Source organism: Mustela lutreola, chromosome 9 (genome assembly GCF_030435805.1).
Source record: "Mustela lutreola isolate mMusLut2 chromosome 9, mMusLut2.pri, whole genome shotgun sequence".
NCBI classification, from domain to species: domain Eukaryota; kingdom Metazoa; phylum Chordata; class Mammalia; order Carnivora; family Mustelidae; genus Mustela; species Mustela lutreola.
Window position 1 is genome coordinate 120,087,450 of NC_081298.1, and position 13,931 is coordinate 120,101,380.

The 13,931-nt window shown below is 39.4% G+C and overlaps 1 protein-coding gene and 1 pseudogene across 10 annotated transcripts in view; one reads left to right on the forward strand and one right to left on the reverse strand.

Moving 5' to 3' along the window:
• Positions 1–13,931, reverse strand: part of BIRC6 (baculoviral IAP repeat containing 6) — a 226,673-nt gene that overhangs the window by 181,613 nt on the left and 31,129 nt on the right. For all 10 annotated transcript variants that reach the window (XR_009357395.1, XM_059188672.1, XM_059188669.1 and 7 more), the window contains exons 3-5: positions 13,124–13,261; positions 4,227–4,420; positions 1,376–1,487 (exon numbers count right to left, since the gene is read on the reverse strand). Coding sequence is in view for 9 of the 10 variants with exons in the window: in XM_059188672.1 (XP_059044655.1) it covers positions 1,376–1,487; positions 4,227–4,420; positions 13,124–13,261 (444 nt within the window). In the remaining variant the exon portion in view is untranslated. The remainder of the gene's footprint in view (positions 1–1,375; positions 1,488–4,226; positions 4,421–13,123; positions 13,262–13,931) is intronic.
• On the forward strand, positions 8,600–9,365 carry LOC131840551 (glyceraldehyde-3-phosphate dehydrogenase-like; annotated as a pseudogene).

The following is a 13,931-nucleotide window of genomic DNA, read 5'->3' on the forward strand; positions in this document are numbered from 1 at the left end:
CACAGGCAGAAGATTCTAGAAAATCTTTGACTTGATCTCTTTGCAAGGATGGAAATACAATGAACAAAAATTCAACAGAAAAAATACCAATGCATCACTTCATAGAGACTGTTTCAGGAAATGACACCAAACAACAATAAAGACAAATTATCAGGAAAAACGGTCCATATTCAAACTTCAAGTTACAAAAATAATTTCAGTAATTCTAGGATTAGCCAGCCTCCAAACTGATATATTTTTATTTTCTTTTTTAAAGATTTTATTTATTTATTTAACAAAGATCAAGAGTAAGCAAAGAGGCGGGGGGGGGGGGGGGCCTCCCTGCTGAGCAGAGAGCCCGATGCAGGGCTTGATCCCAGGACCCTGAGATCATGACCTGAGTTGAAGGCAGAGCCCACTGAGCCACCCAGGCACCCGCAAACTAATATATCTTTAAATGTAAATCTGACAGACCATGAACAAAAGTCAAATATGTATGAATTTCTGATTTAATTTATTTAAGATATTCCAAATACTTCAAGACAACTAAGGAATAATCACTCTTCAGATTCTTTACAATAGCTACTTCAATATATTTCAAAGTTTAGTTGAATTCTAAAATTAAGTAAGCACGCTTAAACTGACATGTAAGTATTAAATTGCTTAGATTCTTTAGCAGTGGTAAGCCATTCTACCCCACCCAGTTTAAGCCTCCCTTTAATACATAATCCCCATCTGAAGTCAATTTTCTTAACTTTCCTCTACTTTAGCTCAGTGAACCTCTCTCTTAATGTCCCACTCTCATCTTTTTGTCACACGAATCCCTATACTGTACACTCTCCTCTTTTCCTACATAAATCTCTTTTCCTTGACTAATCATTCCCCTTTCTGTGCAATTTCTTAATCGGTTCTTCAACATATATATTCAGACTGCACTGTACCACCTGCAATACCCACACAGAAGTATGTGGGTAATTTATATCCCAACCAAAATTAGAGTCCGACCAAAATTAGAGTTTCAGGAGTAACTGCAGTGTTACTTTTGTTGCATTATCCTCAGTATCTACTACTCTGTTATGAATGCAGAAATCAAGAAGTGAAAATAAACACACATCCAATGAGAACACTTTCCAAAAAGCAAATCTGAAGAATATTGCCTGGCTTCTGAAAGAGAATAGTTATGAAGCATTAACTCAGTTGTTAGTTACCTGTAACAAACTTTTTTTTCTCTTTATGCAAAGGTACAAGAATAAAACAAAACTCACACAAATGCATACACACAAGCACACAGTGAGGTTGCATAAAGCAAGTTTTTTGAGAAAGTATTAAATGGTAATGATTTTACTGAAGACTACAAAAACATACTGAAAAAATATGTTTTTTGAGTCTTTTTTACCTGATGATAAAATCCAGCTTGAGCCATGGGATCTGGCTGTGCCCATCGATAGCCTACATGAGGCCATGAGGTAAACGTCTCCCGTCTGTTGGCTTCACTATACATCAGCGATCTACAGTAAACATATTTTATGTAATTGAAGTTAGGTATCAAATTATAATGGCACTCCTACTTAACAATGAAGACAAATTTTACTGGATTATCAACAAAATCGGGGAATGGTCTAATGACTTAAGTTCAAATGTATATTTTAAACTAAAAACCGATCGCTTTTAGGAATTTCCCTTAAACACTATAGAAAAAAGAAAACTATTGAAGGCTACAACTGATAATTTCCAGGCATAGATTAAATTAATGAATGTTGCATAATTACGAAGCAGAGACCACAAAATCTGGAGACATAAAGACAGTCATATGCTTTTATCATGTGCCAAGTCTGCATAAATGGATAAAACCACAACCAAAGGAACAGTGGTTTTATCTCAATCATGTTGAGAAAGTGTTTTCCAGTTGAATTTTAATTTTTTTTTAGTTTTTTAAGTAGAAAGCAGTTTTCTTTCTGTTCTTTCTCCAGAGAAATCCTTTTCCAGCAAAGCTGTACTCTCCACGGAATTACCAAAAAAGAAAATCTTCATATATGTTCTCATATTAAAATATATTACCTCATTGAGAGTAAACGTATAACCTAAAGTATTTTTTTAAAGAGTTGCTTTAAAAAAATTTTTTTTTAAATTTACTTTAAGTTAGCTCTGTGCCCAACACTGGGCTTGAATTCATGACACCAAGATGAAGAGTGACATGCTCTACCAACCGAGCCAGCCAGGCATTCAACCTAGAGCCTTAGTTCAAAGAATGATACCAAACTTAGAATAAGTCCAAATGCTTTCAAGAAAGAAAGGACTGTAAGCAAAGGTTACTCTTCCAAACACAAAAGTGCAAATGATAACAGGAAAGAAGAAAAGGAAAACAAAGTGGAAAAGGTCATCACAGTGAAACCAGAAAAATACATTTCTCTAAATTCTTCCCAAAATTAGCACATAATTTCCTATACTATTGCTAGTAAGCTTAGGTTTAACTCATAGTTGTGTTCTGGTTTGAAAAAAACAAAGTTGTTGGGTTAGAAAAGCCTTATCATTTACAGGCTATAGATGTCTTCAGGATTTGTGTCAGAAAACCACCCACTTATTTGTATTACCAAACAAAAGAGCAATAGCATCTAACAGACTCTAACTCAAACCTCCAACAGACCTCTGAGTTCATGAATGTCCTCCTAAGTTCCTAGATTCATTCTTAATGAAACAAATACCACAGACTACATCAAAATTAGTATTTTGAGACATTTAAACACCTCCAAAAACACAATATCCTATCCAGTGAATGCATTTCCTAAAATAAGACATTCACCACAGCTTGCAAAGATTTCTTTAGAAACCCAGCTACTATTTGCAAAGAAAATAGCTCTGAAGGGCTGCTTTATAATCTCAAGACAGGCACAGCTCTAGGAAAAGAAATACTTATTCCAGGTACACTTCCCCCCCCTCTCCAGACATCTTCTAGGGAATATTTTACCATATCCCATATCACCTGGTAGCTATTTAGATTATTCAGATTAAATATTCATATTAAAAATGATAGTTTCTATGTTTACCCAAAAGACAGAAAATGCAGTATTACATTCTCAAATGTTAATACAACCAACAGAAGTTATTTACATAATAACAGAATCACTCCACAACAAAAAATAGGCAAGTAGTCAAGCAGAAGTCTGTTTACCAAGAGCTAAGCTATTAAGCAAACTAATATAAGAGCCACACTTAAAAGAAGTTAATATATTCAGCAGGGGCTTTGCTAATATCAGCATGAAAAAAAAGCGTAAGAAGTTATAATTTACATCCAGTGAAAATGTGAAATGGTACGTGGGAAGGCAAAGTAAACTTATCAGAACTGCTAAATTTAATATTTCCTTATAGCATTTCTAAACTTAATACTTTTGGTAAGAATCTAATGTTATGGGGCGCCTGGGTCGCTCAGATGGTTAAGCATCTGCCTTAGGCTCAGGTTATGATCTCCAGATCCTGGGATTGAGCCGGCGAGCTCCCGGCTTAGCGGGGAGTCTACCCCCTGCCTCTCCCCCACAACCCACTCTCTCAAAATGAATAAATAAAATCTTAAAAAAAAAAAAAAAAGAATCTAATGTTATTTCAAACAGAAATCATTTAAGTTTTTAAATGAACATATTACTGGCTTTTTAATTAGTTTTGTACAAAAGCAAGACCTCAATAAATCTCTACTGAAGAAAATAATGGTTGAGGTATGATTTCTGTAATACGCTGTTTAAATCCAGGTCAGGCAGCATAAAAATCTTAATTCAAAATTGCCCTAACTGGTGCTCGCTTCGGCAGCACATATACAAAATTGCCCTAACTGATTTAACTCTCTTCTTTTTGTAAGTAGGAAATAATATATGGCTCTTATACATAGGTTCTGGCACAGCTTTTCAATTTATGAAAATTCATCTCAAAGGTCACAAAATTTCATCAAGCAAAATAATTCTTATCTATTGAATAATTACATTTTTAAGGAGACTCAAATATTTACTAAGTACAGAGCTGGATTTTTCAAAACAGTTTTATAACCCCTTTAAAATACCTTCCAAGCACCAAGAGAAATTGTTTAACAGCAATTCAAGTACTAATTCACTTCAGTATTTTGTATGAGAATCTGAATGTTTTCCAAAATATTTTGATGAAATACATTTTGAATCATAATTAAATTTTTGTTATTCTTGGTTAATCCAAAATCCTAATCAATTCAATTTCACTGTAACATCTCTTTATAAGCAAGTTTATACCTGTCCACAGAACGGCCTGGCCCCACTCCAAGTTCTGGACGAGCACTAGGTAAGAGGTAAGACAATCTGTCCATCACTGAGGATGCCACAGGTAAGGCAGCAACATTTTGATTTATTTTCTTGAGTTCATTCACAATGGCACTGGCAATGGACTTCAACACATGATGAGGAAGATGAAATGTAACTGTGGCCCACTGAAATAAATTGGGAATGTAAGCAAAGGAAAATGTACTCAACAGTTTAAACCAAAACTGTAACTTATACATTATAAAATAAAGAACGATTCAGCAGGCTCAAGTTACTCCACTAATTCATTATTCAAAGCAGGAGCTTGCAATCAGTAAAAAAATGAAACTTCAATTTAAAAAAGCCAGCTTAGAACCTGATGGTAACACATCTTCTTACACAAGCATTAATGATTTAGGATAACAAAACTCACCCATTATTTTTTATATTCCTCCAGCACATTTACAATGTTAAGCACAAACGAGGTGTTCAAACCTCTCTGTTTATAAGAATGTACTTGTACAGTGTAGTGCTACCGTACACATGCATAGGCATATGAGGATTTACTTCAGTTTAGCAGATGCTTATGTATTTATTGTGGTCACTATACCCAGAGTAACGAAAAGCAAGGCTCTTGTAGTCACACAGACTTGGACTCCAAGATCATCTTCACCATCAACTATGTGACCCAGGTCAAACTAATTTCAGTCTCCAGCTTTTGTAATATGAGGAAAAATGGGGTGCCTGGGTGGCTTAGTTGGTTAAGTAACAGACTTCAGCTCAGGTCATGATCCTGGAGACCCAGTATGGAGTCCCACATCATCTCCTCATAGGATTCGCTGCTCAGTGGGGAGTCTCCTTCTCCCTCTGACCCTCCCCCACTGTCATGCTTTCTCTTCCACGAAAATAAATAAATAAGATCTTTTTTAGAAAGAGAGAGAGGAAAAATAAATACCTACTCACACAATTTTTTTTAAAGATTTTATTTATTTATTTGACAGAGATCACAAGTGGGCAGAGAAGCAGGCAGAGAGAGAGAGAGAGAGAGAGAGAAAAGGAAGCAGGCTCCCTGCTGAACAGAGAGCCTGATGTGGGGCTCGATCCTGGGACCCTGAGACCATGACCTGAGTCGAAGGCAGAGGCTTAACCCACTGAGGCACCCGGGCGCCCCCACTACTCACACAATGTTCTTATGAAAATTCAAGTGAGAACTGGTATAATGTTTAATACAGTAAGCATTCAACAAATATTAATTATAATTACTTAACATTAAAATTATTTTAAAAGGAAGCATAGATGCTAAGTATTATCCTTCTGGAGAAATAAGTCTATAAAATAATTTCATTTCTATATCTTTCCTTGCTCACCTATGGTTTCCACTCTGTCTAGTACATTCTAGGCAGCCTACTAAATTATAACTTATCCATATAACTAGAAAAACTTTTGGACAGAAACAGGACTTGAATTGCTAGAAAGAAAGAAAGAGTGACAAAGAAAATGAAAGCCTCCTATTTTGTTCCTAGAACTAATCCATTCATAGATCCAGAGCTCCTTATCTGAAATCCCTCGAGAAAGGGCACTGCAGTAACGCCCAGCATACGCTGTAAATCGTACTCCAAACATTCCACAAAGGTACCTGCAGATGTGCACTAGTCATGTCGACTGGGAAACAGAAAATAGTGTGAGCTTTCAGGCTTTACAATGAAGTAGCACTGAACTGATGTAAAACATTACTGTGGTGTTTTAGTGCAAGTAGGAACTTAGGATGGTCAGACGGTTAATGGCGTTTTGGACCCAAGTTATCTCCGTGAGCTCTGGGGAGCCCCATATCTATCTTGCAGTTATTTGTCCAGTTCCCAAAAGCGTAACTAGACGAGATATAAAATAGGCAACCAGAAAATTTCCACGATGTTTCTCTAGTCCTCTCTAAGAACTATGAAAGGAAGGAAGGCCAAGTGGAAGCCCCTCGAACTTCCATTCTCTACAAATCGACTAAACCAGAGCAATACCACATTCCTGAGGAAATTTCTGAGATTAACACCATTGTAAGAGACCTGAAAAATAAAGGGGAATTCAGACTATGTCACCTTTGTTTAACTGGCCTGTTTGGCCTATGCAAAATGTAAATGAATCTGAGAGAAAAACTGTGGACTCTAAACTGTCAGGAGACGTTAACTGCAGCTGTTATTCCAGATGGGGTACCTTTACTAAAGCAAATCAACAAATCCTTGATATCCGGTAGGCAGCTACAGTCCTCTGAAATACCTCTTTTCTCTATACTAATTTTTAAGAACCATCCAAAAGCAGCCTGGTTTTATCTGGCAGTAACAATCAATCTTCGGTCCTACCCTGGGACTGTGGCTCATGTTCTCTCCCGTATGTAGTCCACCACATTGGCCTACTGCATCATGCTGTAACACACTCTAACGTCACACTGATAGGTCCAGATAAGAAGTAGCCAGGAACTCACATGCCTTAGCAAGACATATGCAAGCCAGAGAGGATAATAATGCCCAAAAAACTCAGAGTCCTACAACCATTGTAAAGCTCCTGGAAGTCCAGTGGTCTGAACATGTCAGAATATTTCCTCCAACATGAAAGACAAGTTGCTACAACTTACAAAAGCAAACAGTGAAAAAGAGGCATAATGCTTGGTGGGCCTACCTGGATTCTGAAACCGCTCTCGGCAGATTTCAATGCGCTACCCTAACTCAATTATCTAAGAATACAGGCACAGACCAAGAAGCTCTGCAGCAGGTCCTGGCTGCACACAAGATGTTCAATTTTACCACTGACATATTCCCTGACACTAGAAGTGTGTATGGCAAGTAAAGATCCTGAAAGGCCTCTCTGGCAAGCTGAATTAGGACAATCACTGGCACAATGCTAGGGTAAAGCCACACCATTCCCTGTAAACTTAACTGCTCTTTTCAGAAACAATGTCTGGCTTCTCAGTCCCTGACAGAAATTAATACCAATCCATGATCTGTGCGATCAGAGGCAACTGGGGGGCTCAGTCAGTTAAGTGTCTGACTCTTCATTTCAGTTCAGCTCTTGATCTGAGGGTCATGAGATCAAGTTCCGCCTGGTGCTCTGCACTCACTGGGGACTGCGGGAGATTCTCCCTTTGCCCCTACTCCAGCTCACACATGTGCGAGAGCGCGCTCTCTCTCTCTCCCTCAAATCAATCAATCTTTAAAAAAAAAAAAAAGCCTGTGTGATCAGAGCTGTCCATCATAAACTAGATGTGAAATGACATACCAAACCATAATACTAGGAACAAAAGACAAGTCTCTTTTCATTGAGTGGTTTCAAGAGATCATTCTTGAGAAAGTCCAACAGGCCAGTTTTGGACAAGCTGAATAAACAAGTAACCCAGCTTTCTATAATACCTACTCTTGTTTTAACCCCTCCTTCTCATTCTACACTGATGGCTTCACAGAGAACTCCATACAAGGTACTTGTGGAAGAAAACCCTTGGCTCTGATGCACAGATGGCTCTGCATATTTGGCTGGTACCACCCTAAAGAGATGGCTGCAACATCCGAGCCCCAGTTAGGACAGTGGTGAAGGTAAATCTCAGCGGGCAGAACTTCGACCAGTATATGAGGTTGTGCTCTTTGTCTGAGATTGAGAACTGCCCATAAGTGAAGATCCTCACTGATCAACAGACAGTAGCTAATGTTTTGGCTGGATGGTCAGGCATTTGGAAAGAACAGGACTGCAGTCAAGGGTAAAGGTCTAAGAACAGACCTCTCAAAATAAACAGATTGGGAAAATATTTATGAGGTACACAAATGCTCATTCAAAGACATCTGCTTCCAAGGAAATGGGCAAATTACACACATTGTATGAATGTCACTTACCCTCTCTCCATAGCCACTCCCAATGCTTTGCTCAATAGACCTGTACGCAAAGTACCACGGAACAGAGACGGAGATATGTACAGGTCCAACAACACAAACATCCCCGCACCAAGACTAACCAGGCTACAGTATTACTGACTGCCTCATCTACCAATAGCAGATACCAAAGCTGAGCCACCAATGTCACACCATTTTCCAGGGGGAACAGCCTGCTATCTGATTATAAGGATTATATTGGATTCCTTCAGCCATGGATAGGGCATCAACTTTTATTCACTATAATAAATAAATGTTCTGAATATGCATTTACTCGTTCTACCTACAATGCTTCTGCCATTCTATTAAACTACTGCCTGTGAACTAAGAGAATGGCTTATGCACTCTCATGGTATTCCACACAACTTTGCTTCTGATCAAGAAAGCACTTCAGGCTCTTTGCTCTTCCCCGTTCGACAGACAGCCCATCTTCAGGTGCAGTGCCAGCCACGTGCCCAAGACAGGATGGTGAAGGTCAGAGTGAACAGATTTGGCTGTATTAGGCGCCTGGTCACCAGGGCTGCTTTTAACTCAGGCAAAGTGGATGCTGTCGCCATCAATGACCCTTTCATTGATCTCAAGTACATGGTCTACATGTTCCAGTATGATTCTACCCACGACAAATTCCATGGTGCAGTCAGGGCTGAGAACAGGAAGCTTGTCACCATTGGGAAGTCCATCTCCATCTTCCAGGAGCAAGATCCCACCAACATCAAATGGGGCAATCCTGGTGCTAAGTATGTTGTGGAGTCCACTGGGGTCTTCACCACCTTCACCTGAAGGGCGGGGCCAAGAGGGTCATCATCTCCACTCCTTCTGCTGATGCCCCCATGTTCATGATGGGTGTGGACCATGAGAAATACAACTCCCTCAAGACTGTCAGCAATGCCTCCTGTACCACCAACTGCTTGGCTCCTCTGGCCAAGGTCATCCATGACAACTTTGGCATCAAGGAGGGTCTCATGACCACCGTCCATGCCTTCACTGCCACCCAGAAGACTATGGATGGCCCCTCTGGGAAGCTGTGGCGTGACGGCCGAGGAGCTGCCCAGAACATCATACCTGCTTCCACTTGTGCGGCCAAGGCTGTAGGCAAGGTCATCCTGAGCTGAACTGGAAACTCCCTGGCATGGCCTTCCACGTCCCCACCCCCAGCATGTTTGTCGTGGATCTGACCTGCCTTCTGGAGAAAGCTGCCAAATATGATGACATCAAGAAGGTGGTGAAGTAGGCATCAGAGGACCCCCTCAAGGGCATCCTGGGGTACACTGAGGATCAGGTTGTCTCCTGCGACTTTAACAGTGACACCCAGTCTTCTACCTTTGATGCCAGGACTGGCGTTGCTCTCAATGACCACTCTGTCAAGCTCATTTCCTGGTATGACAATGAATTTGGCTACAGCAACCAGGTGGTGGACATTATGGTCCACATAGCCTCCAAGGAATATGAGCCCCCTGGATCACCAGCCTCAGCCAGAGCAAGAGGAAGAAAGAGGCCCTCAGCTGCTAGGGAATTCCTGTCTCAACTTAACCCCCAAAACACTGAGAATCTCCCAACCTCCACTGTTTCCATCCCAGACCCCCTGAAGAAGGGGAGGGGCTTGGGGAGCCCTACCTTGTCATGTACCATCAATAAAGTATACTGCATTCAGCCAAAAAAAAAGAAAAAAAAACCACTTCAAAGCAAAACACAAAACTAAACAAAACCAGCAAGAAAAACAAAGCAATGGGCACTTGCCCATGAAATTGACTGGTCTTACCATGTTATCCTAGGAGCTGGCCTGACAAAAAAAAGTGTAGTGCCCTACCAGAATCTCATTGTCAGTACTAACTGGAAGAGAGGTTCTACCTTACAGGGTGATGAATATGCTTAGACTCAAAATAAAACAAAACCACAACAATAAACACCTAACAATTTCTCCCAATAGGGTCGCTATTACACTTAATACCCCATTCAAAGATTTTTTTCAAGCTTTAAGTTTTAACGGTACTACATGCCAAGAGAGGAGCATTCCACAAGGAGTACAATGATCCCATTGAATTATGTGTTAAGACTGCTACCCAGCAATATTGAGTTCCTCCTGTCACTCCCTCTCTCTCTGCCTGCCTCTCTGCCTACTTGTGATCTTTCTCTGTCAAATAACTAAATAAAATCTTTAAAAAAGAAAGAAAGAAAGAAAGAAACCAAGGTGGGAGGTGGGGCACCTGGTGCTTGGTCAGTTAAGCATCTGCCTACAGCTCAGGTCATGATCTTGGGGTCCTGGGATCAAGCTCCACATTGGGCTTCCATTTCAGTGGGAAGTCTGCTTCTCCCTCTCCCTCTGCCCTCATCCCTGCTTCCACGCATTTTCTCCCTCTCTCAAATAAATAAAATATTAAAAAGAAAGAAAAAAACAACCAAGGGATTCTTTAGGGTGCTTCTAAGTCCTTTCATATCCAATAGTAAAAGTGCACAGGTGATTACAAAAACTAAAACAGCTCCACTGAGAATTTAATCCTGCAGAAGTGAAGACTTGGGTGGGTCACTCCACCATGCAAAGACATCTGCCAGCAAAGTGCTGCAGACAGATACAAAATAGGGAGTAGAGGGAGGTTGTAACTAGCAAGTATATCCTTTTGACCAGTAAAGAACTGAGGGATATAGTGGCTATGAATATTCTCTTCCCTTCTTAGTACACGGATGGATGAATGTAGATTCAGAACCAGACACAAAGAAGCAGACAGACATAGAGACTTATTTCACGCAAGAATTTTGGATGTAATTAGTCTTTAGGTGGCACAGTTCTATTACCTGAACAGTAGAGACCTAAAAATAATTAAATTTTAGTAGTTAGTATCACCTAGGGACAGGTAAATTATCTATCAGAACTTTGTGTCTCTCATCTCTGGGGATAGGGAGAAGGAATCTTCATTTGTAAAAAGTAAAAACAGGGGTGCCTGGGTGACGCAGTGGGTTAAGCCGCTGCCTTCGGCTCAGGTCATGATCTCAGGGTCCTGGGATCAAGTCCCACATCGGGCTCTCTGCTCAGCAGGGAGCCTGCTTCCTCCTCTCTCTCTGCCTGCCTCTCTGCCTACTTGTGATCTCTGTCTGTCAAATAAATAAATAAAATCTTTAAAAAAAAAAAAAAAAGTAAAAACATAGTATTTTTGTTGTATTAAAAGTTCAAATATGCACAGAATATATGTATGGAGATGCTGAGTACCAAAAGGGTACACTGTGACAATTATGAAACTACTATCTCTCAGTTCCAAACTGACCCTTTATTTCTCTTCCCTATCATCTTAAGGCTGGGACTCTGCAAAATGCCTTTCTTCTTTCCCAGCCAGTTTCCTGGCTGTCCGGTTCTGACAAAAGGAACACAGGATGGAAACTGGAAAGCATGATGAGGGCGGAAAAGACTTCCCCGGGCTATTACTTGTCACAGCTGTCGATGCTGAGTCAGCACAGGGCCTGGTGGCAGCCAGTCTCCTGCGTTTTATTCTTCTAGTCTCCTGCGTTTTGTTTACTTAGCATTCCCAGAACCCGTCTCACAGAGCTCCTCAGAGGTGGTGACACCAGCCAAACAGCACTCTCTTCAGAGATCCATGTCTCAGCTCCTCGAGTGCTGTTCCCCAAGCTCCTGAGGTACCATCTGGACAGCGGCTCCTCCTGAGAAGCCTGGATCCCAAACCCACAAAGCCTATTCTTAAGTTTGTAGGTGCTGACCACCCTAAGCTCCTTCCTTCAGACCTAGGTGACAGCTGCTTCCCGGCATTACTCTCTGTGTGCTTCCTCAGGGCTTCCTTTCCACTACTTCAGTTCTCAGACACATGTTAAAATCAATTCCTTACGATAAATTCTTTTTGTTGGAATGCATAGTATGGTTTCTGTTTTACTATATAAAATGTTCCATCAATGGAATAAAAGTTAATAATATCATGGTAAATCTCTATTAAAAAATCCAATATTAGGAAGGATGCAGCTGATCTGAGGAGTAATATGAAAGATACTCAAAGATACATTCTTAAGTGGGGGAAAAAAAAGCAAAGTGTAAACTATAGTCTGAATGTGTGTGTCCCCTCATCCCCAAATTCATCTGTTGAAATCTTAACCCCCAAAGGTGACGGTATTAGTAGGTAGGGCTTTTGGGAGGTACTTAAGTCAGGAGAATAGAGCCCTCTGAATGGAATCAATGCCTTTATAAAAGAGGCTCCAGAATGATCCCCTGAGACCTTTCCTTCATCAGGACACAGTAAAAAAGCAAGTACAAAAAAAGATTTCACTAGAAAGCAGCCATGCTGGCACCCTGATCTCAGACTTCCCTGCCTTCAGAACTGTGAACAGTAATAAATTTCTATTATACATAAACGACCCAGTCGGTGGTATTCTGTTAATAGCAGCCAGAACAGATGACAGTACATCAAATTTTGGTACAGTTACAATTGTACTTAAGAAAAGAGATACTTAAAAACGCAAAAATTATTTTTAAGAAAATGGTTTTTACCTTCTACCTTACACCCTTTAGTATAGAAATTTCTTATGTATTACACTTATAACTTAGAAAACAAAGAAACATCAGTAAAACATATCCAAGGATTTAATTCAAAGCACCATCTCACACAAACATCCTAGTCATGCCTAACAAAAAATAATGTCAACAAAAGCCCAAATGGCCCCATTTCCAAAGACATATCCCATTTCTCACTGAAGCTCATCACCTAACAAAAAATTCTCTTTCATCAGCCTCTTAACCAATATAGAGCTACCAAGCACAGAAGCTTTAGGAACAAAGTAAGCAAAACAGTTCCCACAAACTGAATTTAGACTTCAGTAAAAATAGTTTCAACTTTTAAGGGACTCATAAACATATTTTGTTCTCTGAAAGAAAAATCTAGAACTGGAATATTTCCAAGGGTAGGTGGAAAGTGGGGGAAAGACAGAGAAAGTGAAAGTATGGAGGTGTTCTTTCTCTCATAATCGAAAGAAGGTAATTTTTTTGAAACTTCTTACCTTAGCAACTTTGTGGTTGGCTGCAGTCTCATGGGATGTATTTTTTAAACCATCTTTGAGCTGTGTGATGAACAAATCATAACCCTCCGTACTAGAAATATCTACCTTTTCTAAACATGCTGATAAGAGCTGTTGTGCCTAAATAAAAAAAGATGATCACAGAAAATTAAACACAACAAAAAAATGTTACATTCAGATCCTTACTCAAATACTTTAATTTGTTATTATACTGACAAGTACTATAACTAAACTTTACTACTTTTACCTTTTTTAAACAAACTAAATCACATATAATCATATGCTGATTTGAAGGGCTGTTATAAAATCAAATGAGATAAAGCGATATATTTGGCATAACACCACAGAGTAAAGTTTAAATACATGGAAGCTATTATAAACCAAAGCAAGATTTAAAAAAAAAAAAAAACCCTAGATTAAAAAAACCAAAAACAAAAAACCCTAGATAAGCTGACACCATGAACAAAAATTAAAGGTAAAATTTTAAAGAGATAAATGTAAAATCCTTCAATAAGTTTTAAACACTCAAACTATACAAAACCGTAAGAGAGAAGATTAACTAAGTCAACAGGTAATATAAAAAAGCCTCTGTATTGTTACCCACATATTCAAAAAGAACTACCTTAAAACAGAAATACATGGTTGACAAATGGAAAAGAATATATCCACACTGATCCAAGCAAACCTAGGACTCCATACTTAATTGAAGATACAAACAATACTATGCAAACAAGGTTGTGATTAGGTACACAGAAAATCAGCATAAGATGTTAATGGCCAACAAGGTAGA